The 15,370-nt window shown below is 44.5% G+C and overlaps 1 protein-coding gene across 1 annotated transcript in view; it reads left to right on the plus strand.

Moving 5' to 3' along the window:
* adam12b (ADAM metallopeptidase domain 12b) overlaps positions 1–15,370 on the plus strand; it is a 165,662-nt gene that overhangs the window by 85,661 nt on the left and 64,631 nt on the right. Inside the window, exons 7-10 of the mRNA XM_052153684.1 lie at positions 29–94; positions 1,448–1,519; positions 8,545–8,714; positions 12,300–12,384. Of these exons, the coding sequence (XP_052009644.1) occupies positions 29–94; positions 1,448–1,519; positions 8,545–8,714; positions 12,300–12,384 (393 nt within the window). The remainder of the gene's footprint in view (positions 1–28; positions 95–1,447; positions 1,520–8,544; positions 8,715–12,299; positions 12,385–15,370) is intronic.

Raw genomic sequence — 15,370 nt, forward strand, 5'->3', positions numbered from 1 at the left:
TTTGTATTCCTTCTCTCATGTTTTGCAGCATAAACGAGATGTTCAGAAGACCACCAAATATGTGGAGCTCATCATTATAGCAGACAACAGAGAGGTAGGACAGAAGACATTGTGACCGCATTATAGTGACCTTACCATATCTGCCATGAGCATCTAAAGTACGTGAGGACAAACTACTGAGAGAAAAATGTGCTTCATGTGGTAACATTTAAATCACCTGGTTTGATTCAAGTCTAAAAATAGTATTCAAAATCACTGAATCAATCTGAATCATGAGGTTCAACCAACTAAACAAATTTTAAGGGTTAGATCAGGTACAAATATCTCCTTAAAATAACAATGGCAGGTTTACTCTTTTTACAGTGCATGAATAAAAAATGTAACAGGTTTTACACAGTGTAAATAACCAATCACATGTGCTTAAACTCTTATATGCTCACTAAACTGTTTCACACAATGTACTGTTTAAGTGCTTTTGTAAATATGTTTCATTGAGAATGAAATATCAAGGCAAATGTTCCATCATAGTCTCTAATTACTGAATTGTATTGGTTGAGTAAAGTACAATATTTGGCTCTTTGTTTCACCTTAAGAAGCCAAACCAAAAGCAGGTCATAGAGGGTGGGACCTGACTGGAAGTAGGGCATTGCTCCCAAATGGTCAGACAGGAAACAGGAAGTGTTGTATACAAACTGAACATTAGATGTGGAAAAAGGAAACTGAGGGCAACAAGAAAGCTGTTGGTTTATCAGCACATCTGTCTGTATATTGAAGTGTGTGTGTGTGTGTGTGTGTGTGTGTGTGTGGCGTGCGCGTGCACGTGTGTGTGTGAGCCTGTATTTATCACTTTGTGGGGACCAAATGTTTCCATAAGGATAGTAAAACCAGATATTTTTGATGTCATGGGGACAATTTGTCAGTCCCCATGAGGAAAATAGCTTATAAATCATACTAAATTATGTTTTTTGAAAATGTCAAAATGCAGAATGTTTTCTGTGAGGGTTAAGGGTAGGGTTAGGTGATAGAATATTAAGTTTGTACAGTATAAAAACATTATGTCTATGGAAAGTTCCCATACAACATGGAAACCCAACATGTATGTGTGTGTGTGCGTGCGTGTGTGTGTGTGTGTGCGATCTCATACTAAAAAATATCTTAATGTAAATGCAAAATGGTTTTGTGAAGCTTAGTTTTAGTGGTCAGGGTAGTGTCGGATGCTTATAAAATATTATTAGCTCAGATTGATGTCGCTCTGTACAGTCATATGAAACTACTTTACAGAAAATTGTTTTCCTTAAAAAGATTAGTAAGTGGCTGTCTGTCTGTCTGCTACTCAGAGTGTCCTGTGTTGTTCAAAACCCGTCTATACTACAGTCTTACATTTGTTTCAGTATGTCTTTGTTTCTCATAATTCATCTTTCCATTTTGTCTTTTTCTTCTTGTTCAGTTTCAGAAACAAGGAAAAGATGTGGAGAAAGTCAAGCAGAGACTAGCTGAGATCGCCAACTACGTGGACAAGGTATAAAATGCTAGTCTTTGCCAAATGAACATGATAGATTAGATTAGATCTCTTAAATAGAACTCTGATTGACAAAGATAAATGTGAGACTGCTGAGGTAAAGGACAAGCTTTTTAAATGAGAACCTCTATTGAAAGACTCAACCTAATAAACAGATGAGTGTTTAGATTATTAATTGACTGATGGCCAGTCAAAGATATGGATGGATATACAGTGTTTTTTTTTTATAATGGATGGATAAGTACATAGTGGCGAATGGGGTTTTGATATTGTGTGTGAGTCAGGTGTTGCCTAATTGTGTGGACCAAATGTCCCCACATGGATACAGTAGTAAAACCTGAAATCAGCTACAAACCTGAAATCACCACGACACACCTGGACAGCAGTGGCGGCTGCTGGTCTTTCAAAGAGGGGAAGCTCATTTTTGGCCTACATTATAAACTTATTTAAAAGTAAATTCTGCCCTACGTTCCTTTTCGAGAAAATGCACTGTGACTCTGTCGTACCAACTAGGCGTCTTTTCCAGTGACTTGACCAGTGTCTTCTCAATGGCCAGCAGAGCTAGGCTGCTTAAACGACCTTGGCCCATTGTGTTACGGGTGTAGGACTTGAGACGCTTTAAACAGGAGAAGCTCCTTTCTACACCTGCAGATGTAGCTCCAATTGTTGCCACTAATGAGAACAGTTTGTAAATCTGAGGCATTGCACTGTCCAACTCCATGTCTTTGAGGAACACCAAGTAATCACACAGCTTTCCCCTGTTACCCTGCAAGTCCTGATCTGAATGCAGGACTTGAAGTTCGGACCTCAGTCTCCCTGAATCAAAGTGATGGCCATAACTTTTCAGGACACTTTGGAAGGCCTCCTCTGGAAATTCTTGTCTCGTGTCATGAAATTTCCCTGGATTGACTAATTCTAAGAAGAGCATACTTTCCAAATTTGAAAAACGTTGAGGAATCTGCTCCAAGATGTTATCAAGGATGGCCATGTAGAGATTTCTGTAGTGCTCTTGGGGATCCTGCAATTGGGTCAGACGGCGCTTTCTCATGGGCTCATCTCGTGGGTCTGATGTGAGATCTGCTGTTTTGGCATAAACAGATTGGAAAGCCCCCTCTGACCTTTTCTCTTTGACAAATGCAAGAAGAGATTCAATTCTTTTCTTGCAGTAAAAAACATCCATCAGCCCTCTGCTGGACAACATCAAAGACCACATCAGTCTCAGTGAAGATTTGTTCATATGTGTACAACATGAACACAAACTCAAAATCCTCCAGTTTCCTCAGAAAGCCTTTGGCACAATCCAGTGTATCATCATCAATTGTCGTGTCTGCAATGATGTTTTCAAATGTCTGCAGGAGACCATCATAATTGTTTGCCACAGTGCTCATTATCCGTGATGTGAAATTCCATCGAGTAGGAGCGTTTCTGGGCAACCTTGAACAGCCTGCAGACTCCAGAAAAGACGTCCTCTTTGTGGATTTTGAAAAAATGTGCCAAACCCAGAGAGTGATGCAAAAAAATTCTGCACTCAGGCAAGCATTTAGCCCCCTGTGACAGCACCAGATTCAGTCTGTGTGCATAGCAATGCACAAACATTGCACTTGGGGCTATTGCTTTCACTTTGGCCTGCAGACCATTGAGTGCTGAAGCCATGACAGCAGCCCCATCATAGGTCTGTGCCACAAGCTTATCCTTAAAATTGTAGGCCTGCATGTTCTCATTTAAAACATCAAAAGCGGACTGAGCATCTCAGCCCTCCAGAAACATCAAAAAATCCAATAAAGCGCTCCTGAATTTTACCTGCACTATCCACATAGCGAACAATGACAGAGAGTTGGGCACGGCAGGATATATCAGTTGTTTCATCCACCTGCCATCCAAAAAAGGGAGCATCCTGAATCTGATCTGATCAGAAATGGTGGCTGCAAGAGCAGAGATCAAGTCATTTTGAATAGTATGGGACATACCAGAAAACACAGTTGAGGACTCTAATTGTGTGGACAGTACAGAGTCATATTTAGATAATGTTTCTGTGAACTCCCTGTAATTTCCCTTGTTGGATGATTCACTACTCTCATCATGTCCCCTAAATGACAGCTCCTGTCGGCCAAGCAAGGATGTTACATCAATAAGGCGGTTTAGGAAGGCCCTGTTTTGTTTGACTGTTTCATTATGTTTAGTCACTTGAATGCGAGCACCTTCATTGATTGCATGCTCAACCCTGATCCTGCCCATGCAACTTAATCTTGCACATGCACTCACATGTTCATTGCTCTTTTCATGTCTTTTATATGCCCTGTCAAAGTTAGACAGATCTCCAATCCCCACTTCTGACCAAACAACACATCCGTGAGATGGTTTCATCAAGAGGCATGGCCAGCAGTACATTTTATTTGTCACAGCACTTCCAGTCAGCCAGCTAACTTTGTCTTACCAGGAGAGCTGAAAAGACCTGTTATTTTTCCCTATTTTTTGCACTAAATCAATCTTAGGTGTTGATCTGCCCTGCTGTTTAATTCAAATTTTTTCCTCGTAAAGAAGACTTTCAAATGGCTTCGCCAAAATCAGGTCGACAATATTAGCACCATCTGCCATCGTGCGCAGTTTCACCCGTACTACGCTAGCCTAGCCTACTGTATGAATGAACGAACGAACGAACGAACGAACGAACGAACGAATGCTCTAAAACAAAATATATTAAACTTGGTAAAACTGAAACAAGGAATGTGGTGTATAATTGTGTGAAATGTATTATGCAAATTGATTAGCAATTTCGCCAAACAAATATAAAGAAATAGGTTGCAGCAGTTTGTCTTTCGACTACACTTGAGAAATCCGCGATGGGACTGAGCGCGAAATAGCTTCAGTGACTTCTTATAGTACAGATTCGCTGTCAATCAAAAGGAGATGCAGTCTTTCGACAGATCCTCCAATCATCACGCGGAAGCCCGGAGTCCGGGCCAGCCCACTCCTCATTCACCCCCAGAGACGCTGAGCGTCCGTGGGCGGGACATAATCACAGCATTTATCCAATGACCGTCTATTTTCGGAGCACTGAAAAAAACTCTTCAGAGCAGCCCCATTGAAGTCAATGGACGCTCGGCTTCAACAGGGAAATGCACTGACACTACGGGAATGTATGAGAAGTAAATCGAGTCAGCCAACCTGCTATATGTAATGTAGCTGATTCTGAACGAACTCGTCTTCGAGATGAACGTGTTCTAACGCATTTTTAGTCAATAAATTGTTTACACAATAGTACATATTTGACCATAATTTTTTTGACATTATAGGGGAAGCTGAGCTTCCCTTGCAGTCTTAAAGAAATCCCCACTGCTGGACAGTTGCTGTAGGGGGACTCCAGCCAGCAGATACGCAAGGTCTGTCCAAGGGCTGAAGATGTGGCGGTAGGCCGGTAAGATAGCCACGCGATGTGTACCGTGGCGCCATGCATACCTCGGGACTCGAGTCTGAAGCCAGTGCTGTAGCGGTCTCATATGCAACAACCCGAGTGGTGTGATTGCTGCTGAGGATGCCATATGCCCCAGGAGCCTCTGAAAGTATTTCAGTGGGACCGCCGTTCTCCGCCTGGATTAGTTCAGGCAGTCCAGCACCGACTGACACTGAGACTGAGTCTAACTCCATGTCGAGAAAAGAGACGAACCAGGGAGAGCTTGCTCTTTTCCCAGTTGACCTGTTGTTACCAATCGAACTTGGTTGCCGACCCGCTCTACCACTTGACCACAACCGCCCCCAACAAAACAGTCGCCAATCCGCGAGTGCTCATGGGTGGGTGGAGGATTTCACTCTAGACCCACACTCGTGGCAGCCCAGGCAAGCATGGTGGTCAGCTCCACATCGGCCACAGACTGGACCTGCACACCCGAAGGTGCCAGCCCAGTCAAGTCCTCAGTGTCTGACATCACCAAGGCGCTCTCCGATGCAGCTATCAACATCTCATCCAACCAACAAGCTCCAAAAGAGACATTAGGCTGGCACTTAGGCGAGCTGCCTGTCTCATCCCAGAACTGGACGGGAGCAAATGAGCATACTGGGGAATGAGCAGTCCATGGAGGAATACCCGGCGGAACCAAACCCATAGAAGCCCCTGGGCGGCCTCATACCCATATGTAGAAGGAACATCGAAGGGGACAGCAGAAGTGGCTTTCCCCCAGAAGAAGGAAATCCACGACCACAAAGTTGCCATGGTCATGTTCTCGCAGTGAGAACATGAACTATCCACGAACGCTTCCTCAATGTGATTACGGCCCAGACACGTAAAGCAGCGATCGTGGCCTTCAAAGGCGGAGAGGTAATGACCACACCCAGGAACTACACAGAGACAGAAAGGCATATTTAAAAAGATGTTCACATCAGTGCGTTTGCTCTAATAGAGGAATTTTTCTTTAGTGGAGAAATACACCCTTTATCGCTGTCGAAGCTCCCTGGGGCGTTGCTCTGCACTAAGCGTCCCGATGGAGAAAGCCGCTGCAATGCACCGTACTGAATTGTATTGGTTGAGTAAAGTACAATATTTGGCTCTTTGTTTCACCTTAAGAAGCTAAACCAAAAGCAGGCCATAGAGGGTGGGACCTGACTGGAAGTAGGGCATTGCTCCCACATTGTCAGACAGGAAACAGGAAGTGTTGTGTACAAACTGAACATTAGAAGTGGAAAAAGGAAACTGTGGGCAACAAAAAAATCTATTGGTTTATCACCATGTAATGCACCGTATATCCAACAGCAAACGCTTCTTTAGAGGTGAATTGGAACAGCAGTGGATTCAGCTTGCAGATACACAGCCGCTCGGCTCCAAAGAAAAAAAACTGAATGAATCCTGCATTCCAGATCCTTTTTTTATGTCCAGGGGAGTGACATGCAAATTTCATTCACCAATTTTCATTGGCCTTTTCTCAAAGAATTGTAGGTGTTTTGGGGCTCCCAAGAGTCACTACATCGATACAATATTGAGTCAGTGACAGAAAGGGAACAAAGTGTCTGTGTGTGTGTGTGTGTGTGTGTGCGTGTTTTTGTGATTTACGAGGACAATTTTGTAAGTTACAAATTAGTAATTACAAGGGTAATTCACCTTTCTTTCCCATTCTGACATTCAGTTTGGAGTTCAGGAGATTGTCTTGACCAGGACCACACCCCTAAATGCATTGAAGAAACTGCCATGTGATTGGTTGATTAGATAATTGCATTAATGAGAAATTGAACAGGTGTTCCTAATAATCCTTTAGGTGAGTGTATATATATATATATATTTGCAATACTTTTATATGTAACAGTACTTATCCAGGTAGAGTTTGTGCTCGCGTGTGTGTGTGTGTGTGTGTGTGTGTGTGTGTGTGTGTGTGTGTGTGTGTGTGTGTGTGTGTGTGTGTGTGTGTGTGTGTGTGCGTGTTTTTGTGATTTACGAGGACAATTTTGTAAGTTACAAATTAGTAATTACAAGGGTATTATGCTATAAATGTGATTTATGAGGACATTTCTAGTGTCCCCATAATTCAAATCGCTTAAAAATCATACTAAACAATGTTTTATTGAAAATGTAAAAATGCAGAAAGTTGAACTGATGATTAGGTTTAGGGGTTGTGTTAGGTTTAGAGGATAGAATCTATAGTTTGTACAGTATAAAAGTCATTATGTCTATGGAAAGTCCTCATAATGATAGGTAGACCAACGTGTGTGTGTGTGTGTGTGTGTGTGTGTGTGTGTGTGTGTGTGTGTGTGTGTGTGTGGACATGTTTATGCTATGTTATGCTACATATCCCCACAAGGATAGTTAAACCTGAGATCATCTACATTGTGGGGCCCAGCCAGTGGTCCCCACGAGGGAAATGGCTTAGTACACATACTAAATGATGTTTTATTAAAAAATGCAGAAAGTTTTTTGTGAGGGTTAGGTTTAGGGGTTGGGTTAGGGTTAGGGCAGTGGTTTCCAAACTTTTTAAAGGTGCGTACCCCTTCAAACATTCAACATCCTTTTGCGTACCCCCTCTCTAACTCATAGATAAAATTCACACGTCATTTGAAAATATGTCTGTTTAACACAATTATCTTTGTAAAACAACTCCGTTATATTAAACATGTTATATTTGTACATGTTTTGTACATGTTATAATAATCATGTACATTTACTGAATAAATTGCTTGCTGATTGAGATGGGAATGCTAGATATGATATAACTGCATAACTTGAAAACTCCCCCCTCATTGCATGTTCGGTTCTCTGCCTGGAATTGAGCATCATTGCAGTTACGGCATTGCCGGCCGAATTTGAGCATTAAGTATCTGTGCAATTTCGCGGTCAGCTTTTTTTTATGTCACATTTGACACTGTTAGCAAGGTTGAGCTCATTTGCTGAAAAAAACATCATGCAACAATGTAAAAACATTGCGAGAAAATGTGATTGAAAATTACAGCCTTTGAATATGGAAATTATTTGGTGCTGCTGAATGTCTGACACCTGTCATCAAAGCTTATGAACTTATACCATCAGAATCAAAACTCCCTATGCAGCTAACCTTAAATACAAATTACGTTTTAAACGGCGAAAAAATTAAATAAACTAAAATCGTGGACGACTGACATGCAAATCTGGTAAAACAGTTAAGTATTTTACTTGCTATCATTAAGCTACGTCACTTAGCACTAGACTGGGCTGACGAAAAAGATACTTGTGTGACGCACAATGCATGAGTAAAAGCATTTTTTATGACACAACCATTTTGGTGTTTCTACACTAGAGGGCACAGAAAATTTGCCAGTGAGAAATACATGAACTGGTTTTGAATGTTATTTTAGACTGTGATGAAATTGAAAGAACGTTAAATCTCAGAATGTAATTTGCATACCCCCCTTGTCACCTCACGTACCCCCAGGGGTACGCGTACCCCAGATTGGGAAACAAAGGGTTAGGGGATAGAATCTATATTTTGTACAGTATAAAAATCATTATGTCCATGGAGAGTCCTCATAATGATAGCTGCACCAACATGAGAGTGTGTGTGTGCTCTCAGTTTTACAGGGTGCTGAATATTCGTGTAGCTCTGGTGGGACTGGAGGTTTGGAGTGATGCTGATAAGTGTGCCATCACCCAAGACCCCTTCACAACACTCCATGAGTTTTTGGACTGGAGAAAACTTCGACTGCTTCCACAGCAGCCACATGATAATGCCCAACTTATTAGGTACACACCCATTTCACACACTCAAACATAGTAGTTCCCAACCTTTTCTGCTTGAAGCCCCCCATATATATATATATATATATATATATATATATATATATATATATATATATAAATACACTGGTAGCCAAATGTTTTGAATATTGTACAGATTTTGCTGTTTCGGAACGAAGTTAGTACTTTAATTCACCAAAGTGCCATTCAACTGATCACAAATTATAGTCAGAACATGTAAAAAAACAGCACCATCACTATTTGAAAAAAGTATTTTTTGATCGAGTCGGGAAGAACACCACTTAGCCACTTCAAGGCATACAGGTGCCTCCTAGAGGGAGCCCGAGCTTGAGTGATGGAAGGCCACTTAGGTCTTCTACATCCGGTCCAAGAGCCAGATGTGGAGAATCCAGAGGTCTGGTCACAGGTGCCGGATGGTGCCCCGTCCCTGAGAGAGGAGATCTCTCCTCAGGGGAATTCACTGGGAGGGTGAGGGGGCTGTAACAAGGAGCGTGAGGTCTGAGAACAAAGACTGGGTGGACCACTAGCGTGCTACTAGGATGACCTGCTCCTCATCCTCCCTGACCTTGCACATGGTCTGTGCAAGTAGGCTCACTGGGGGAACGCATATTGCATAGCCCCTGTGGCAAGCTGTGTGCCAGTGCATCTGTGCCCGGTGCCAGAGCAGGCAGTGGAAGGATTCCCGGGAAGCGAACAGGTCTACCTGCGCTTGACAGAATCGACTCAGCTGGACCACCTGGGGGTGGAGTCTCCACTCTCCCCTGAGCGTGACCTGCCGTGATTGCACGTCTGCCATGCTGTTGAGGTCGCCCGTGATGTAAGTGGCTCGCAACGACTTGAGTCACTGTTGACTCCAGAGGAGACGGCGGGCGTGTTGCGACATGCAACGTGAGTGCACGCTGCCTTGGCAGTTGATGTAAGCTACTGTCACCATGTTGTCTGTCCGGACCAACACGTGCTTGTCCTGGATCAACGGCCAAGTTGACCTGAAGCCCCAGCCAGCTGAGGTGCCTGAGCACCACGTCCCTGTGTGCACATAACAAGTCTCGTGAGTGAGCTAGAATCAGCCAGCCATCAAGATAGTTGATGATGCGGATGCCCACTTACCTTAGCAGGGCAAGGGTGACCTCGCTCAGTGAGGACAAAATGGGATTTTTCCACCCCTGCCTCAGCCCACTGGTGACAAGCATATGGGGTGTGGGATCTTGATCGATGCCGGGGCTGGATGTGTTGGATAGCCTCTTAGTCTGCTTCTTAACCACCGAGAACTGCTGGGTAAAGTACTCGATGCTGTTGCCGAATAGGCAAACCTTGGAGACGGGGGCGTTAAGGAATCATACATTGTCAGCCTCCCTCATCTTGCGCTCATGGACCACCAGAGTGGACATTGCCTGCCTGAGAGACTGCACCGTGACCGGAGAACGGGATCGGTCACCGAGCGCAGCTCCTGCATCAATCCCGGGTCAGAACTACCCTCGTGCAGATCTCTAAGCGGTGGAGGGTTCCATTCCAGCCTGATGCTCGTAGCCACCCAGGCAAGCATGGCCGCCACCTGCATGTCAGCCTGCTACTGGGAAACCACACCGGAAGGGGGGAGTCCAGTCGAGTCCTCGGTGTCAGACTGGATCAGCCCGCTCTCCGTTGCTGCGATCGAGAGCTCATCCGCTTTGCGAGCACTGAATGAGTTCTCATCACAGAACTGGGGAATGGGAGGTCCGTGGGGGGTTTACGTGGGAAGCGGAGAGATAACGACCACAACCAGAAATTACACACAGACGGAAAGGCATCTTTAAAAAGATGCTCTCCATCAGTACCACTCTTTTAGAGAAAATATATTCCTTTAGAGGAAGAATACACTCTTTTAGACTTTTGAAGCCTCCAGGGGCATTCTCTGCAAGAGGGGGAGAAGCCGCTGTAATGCGCCGTAAATCCAACAGCTTTGCAGAGGTGAATGGATCGGCAGAGAAATGAGTGATTGTGAGCCAGCTCTTTTTATACCCTGATGTCCAGGGGAGTGGCAATCAATTTCCACTCGCCAATTCCCATTGTCCTTTTTCAAAGATCAGTGTTGTTTGGGGCTCCCAAGGGTGACTCCTAGTGTCACTACATCGAAACAACTTTGAGTGAGTGACAGCTAGAATGCCAAGGATCTGCAAAGCTGTCATTGCTGCACATGGAGGATTTTTTGATGAGAACTCTTTGAAGTAGTTTAAGAAGTTCTGACATTTTCTTCCAAATTGTAATTTTAATGTTTAATTATTAATGTCCTGACTATAAATTTTGTCAGTTGAATGCCACTTGAATGCCATTGAAAGTACCAATTTCTTTCCATAAGAGCAAAATCTGTACATTATTCCAAACTTTTGGCTGCCAGTGTGTGTGTATATATATATATATATATATATATATATATATATATATATATATATATATACATATAATATATAATATATGTATATATGTATATAACACATAATATATGTATATTATGTGTTAACTATTAAATAACACATTTGTTAACCATTGTGTGTGTACTGTATATGTACAATACAATGCACAAGAAAGCGCAAAGCTCATAAGAAATGCAACCATAATGCAGAAGTATAAAGACTAATACAAATAATATGATGATTATAATATTTATAATTATTTTTGAATGCACATTCTGTGCCATGCAGTGGAATTTTGCATAACTGCGATAGAAACAATTTTAGTTCTAGTAAATTTCTAGTGGTTAACCCCACCCCCATTCAGAGCCCTGCAGCTGCTTGATAGTCTCAACATAAAGCATTAACATTTCAAGGTATGTTGTTATGATGCAGAAATTCCTTGAAATATTAAGATCCAATAAAAATAAACTCTCAAGCACTTGGCAACACGACAGTCAGCACGCTGCACAATTATATTGAGAAACAGAATATGTTTGGTGCCCTTAATTCTCACATAGTTTCACTACAGTTACCATAGTGTCAAGGTCTTTGGAAAAAAAAAATGATATTGAGATTTTGCTCCTTTGCGTCCTATCGTTAGACGAGTACATTGACATGCTGTCTTATATTTTACTGGTATCGTGCATTTTATTTATATTTGAGAGTCTCAAAGCATATGAGCTATTATGGAACAAAACATGTTCGAACAGTAAAATGCTACATTGTTATCACTCAGCATGTTGTCTGTTTAATTTTGCATGTGGCATCCAGTTATCATCTAAAAATAAAACACCTTTTACCCTAGATTGTTAATCAGATTTGATTAAAAACATCATAACTTTTGGCTGTCCAATTAAATAATGTGTCTTGTCTGGATCATTCATAACATTGAAATGGAAGGCCAAGTCAAGTACACTGTAAGGTCAAGTACAGTATTCTGTGTAGTGTGCTTTGTTGTATACTACACATTTTGGTAAAAATAGATGTTCAGCAGGGATTTCAATGTTTACAGAAAATTATTCTTTAGATTGATTAACAGATGTAAAGTACCTTGCTATTCAGAACACTGCCTTTGTCTTATTATTTTGCTGTGGTAGTCTTGTACCATATATTTAAACTGATTTTCTTTATTTTATGACAGTGGGGTATACTTTCAGGGCACCACAATAGGCATGGCTCCCATTATGAGCATGTGTACGGCGGAGCAGTCGGGAGGTATTGTCATGGTGAGAAATCAGTCATCACACACTCTGAGCCTCATAATTATCATTTCAAACTGAGCTACCCAACAATCTAGCTGTTTGAAAGGATAGTTCACCCAAAAATTACCCATTTACCCATCCTCATTCCAAACTCTGGAACACAAGGGAGATATTTTACAGAATGTCAGAGCTGTTCATTTCCATGCAATGAATGTAGAGTGAAACCAGTGGCTGTCAAGCTTGAAAAATGTACCATAAAAGGAGTGCTTATGACTTGTGCATTATATTCCAAATCTTCAAAAGACATACAATGTCTTCGGGTGAGTATAACACTGAAATGTGTTATTTTTCACTGAAAATCTTTCCCTAAGCAAATGTTCTATGCATAAAAAAAGAGCTTGGACACACTGCAATCGTTTTGGTAAACAATATATATATATATATATATATATACACACATTACATTCGCTTCAGCGACTTTACAGCGGCTTCTCCCCCTCTCTGCACTGGTGCACTGCAGAGATCACCCCTGGGCACTTCGGCTGAACAAACTAAAAGAGTATATTCTAAAAAGTATAATTCCTAAAAGAGTATATTCCAAAAGAGCGGCACAAAATGGAACATCTTTTTAAAGACGTGTCTTTTTAAAGATGCCCTTCTGTTTGTGTGTTATTCCTGGGTGCGATCGTTATCTCTCGCCTTCAGACGGCCCTGATCTCTTTCTTTCATGCCTGGCACTGCCCACGCGGAGACATCCTTCGTGGATGCATGGCAATGTTGCGGTTGCGGCTCACTTTCGTAAGAAAGCACTCCACCCCAGCAGCTCCCCGCCTCATTCCTTCTACCTATAGGTATGAGGCCAGCGCGGCTAGCACTGGGTGCGATTTGGGGAACCCAGTGGGACCACTTCCGGCAGGTAAATCCCCACGGACCTCCCATTCCCCAGCATGCTCATTTGCTCCGGTTAGGCTTCCGGATGAGTGCGCCATCTAGTCTCAGGGTGAGTTCGACCTCTTGTTCGGTGCCCGCGAAGTTGATGAGCTCTCGAGCGCAGCATCGGAGAGCGGGCTCGTCCAGTCAGACGCGAAAACCTCGGCTGGGCTTTCCCCTTTGGGTGAGGTCGCCCAGTCACACACTGTCACGGAAATGACGGACGTGCTTTCCCAGGCAGCTGTGAGCGTCGGGCTGGAGTGGAACCCTCCACTCTCCCTTGAACCCTTGCGGCCAGTTCCTTTCTTTCTGGAAGTGCATGAGGAGCTGACAAGATTGTGGACGGCACATTTTACTGCCCAGTCCTGATCTTTCGGCTCCCCCACCCTCACTACCCTCGATGGTGGGGCTGCCAAGGGCTACTCAGCGATGCCCTCAGGGGATAAGGTGCTCGCAGTGCACCTATGATAAGGCACTACGCAGAGCACCGCCACATGGCACGGGCGCCCGAAGCTCCTGTGTAACACCTGTAGGTTTACGTCGTCCCTGGTGGCCAAAGCCTACGGTGCCACTAGACAAGCCGCCTCCGCCCTGCATTCCATGGCTCTCCTGCAAGTCCACCAAGCCATGGCGCTGAAAGAAAGATTGACACAGGATCTGCGCTCAGTGACCGACCTCACCCTCTGGGCGATGAAGGTCACAGCACGGTCTCTCATGCGGGCGATGTCCACCTTGTTGGTCCAAAAGTGCCACCTTTTGCTCAACCTGGTCGAGATAAGAGAGGCCAACAAAGCACGGTTCCTTAACGTCCCCATTTCCCATGCTGGCCTATTTGGCGACATCTTTGAGGACCATGCCCAGCCGTTCATCCTGCCCAGAAATCGGCACGGCTCAAGACCCCGCACCCCGTCTGCTCATCGCCAAGGCAGTAAGCAGACACCACCCGTCTCACTGCCAGCCACCAAGAAGAAGGCTTCAACCTAGGGACCAGGAGACCCGCCAAGATGGGATACGCTCCTGTCGTATGTCACAACTCGCCCACCGTCTCCTCCTCTTGAGTCAGCGACACCTCATGTCACTGCGAGCCACTCACATCCCGGCGACCTCAACACTACAGCGGACACGCTGTCAGAGCAGGTTACCCACAAGGGAGAGTGGAGACTCCAACATCAGGCGGTCAAGCTGATTTGGAGTTGAATCGGGCAGGCACAGGTAGACCTGTTCGCCTCCCCAGAATCCTCCCACTGCCCGATCTGGTACGCCCTGACCATGGCGCCACTTGGTAAGACAGGCTGGCACACAGCTGGTCCACAGGACTCCACAAATATGTGTTTACCCAGTGAGCCTACTTGCACAGACCCTGTGCAAGGTCAGGGAGGACGAGGAGCAGGTTGTCCTAGTAGCACCCTACTGGCCCACCCAGACTTGGTTCCCGTACCTCACGCTCCTTGTGCCAGCCCCTCCCTGGTGAATTCCCCTAAGGAAGGACCTTCTTTCTCAGGGACGGGGCACCATCTGGCACCCGCAACCAAACGACTGGAATCATCACGTCTGGCCCCTGGACGGGACATGGAAGACCAAAGTGGCCTACCGTGGTAGACACCATCATTCAGGCTAGGGCTCCCTCTACGAGGCGCCTGTATGACTTGAAGTGGCTTCTCGATGCGAAGACCCCCAGAGATGTGCAGTCGGATTGGTGCTTTCCTTCCTGCAGGAAGGTTGGAGGGACGGCTGTCCCCCTCCACCTTGAAAGTGTATGTAGCCTCTATAGCAGCACACCACGACACAGTGGATGGTAAGTCCTTAGGGAAGCACAACCTGATTATCAGGTTCCTGAGAGGTGCCAGGAGGTTGAATCCCTCCAGACCGCACCTTGTTCCCTCATGGGACCTCTCTGTAGTCCTTTGGGATCTACGGGGAGCCCCCTTTGAGCCCCTGGAGTCAGCAGAGCTTAAGGCACTCTCTTTAAAGACTGCCCTCCTGAATGCACACACTTTCATAAAGAGGTTCGGTGACCTGCAAGCATTCTCTGTCAGCGAAACATGCCTGGAGTTCGGTCCGGGCTACTCTCACGTGATCC

Source organism: Xyrauchen texanus, chromosome 22 (genome assembly GCF_025860055.1).
Source record: "Xyrauchen texanus isolate HMW12.3.18 chromosome 22, RBS_HiC_50CHRs, whole genome shotgun sequence".
Taxonomy (NCBI): Eukaryota; Metazoa; Chordata; class Actinopteri; order Cypriniformes; family Catostomidae; genus Xyrauchen; species Xyrauchen texanus.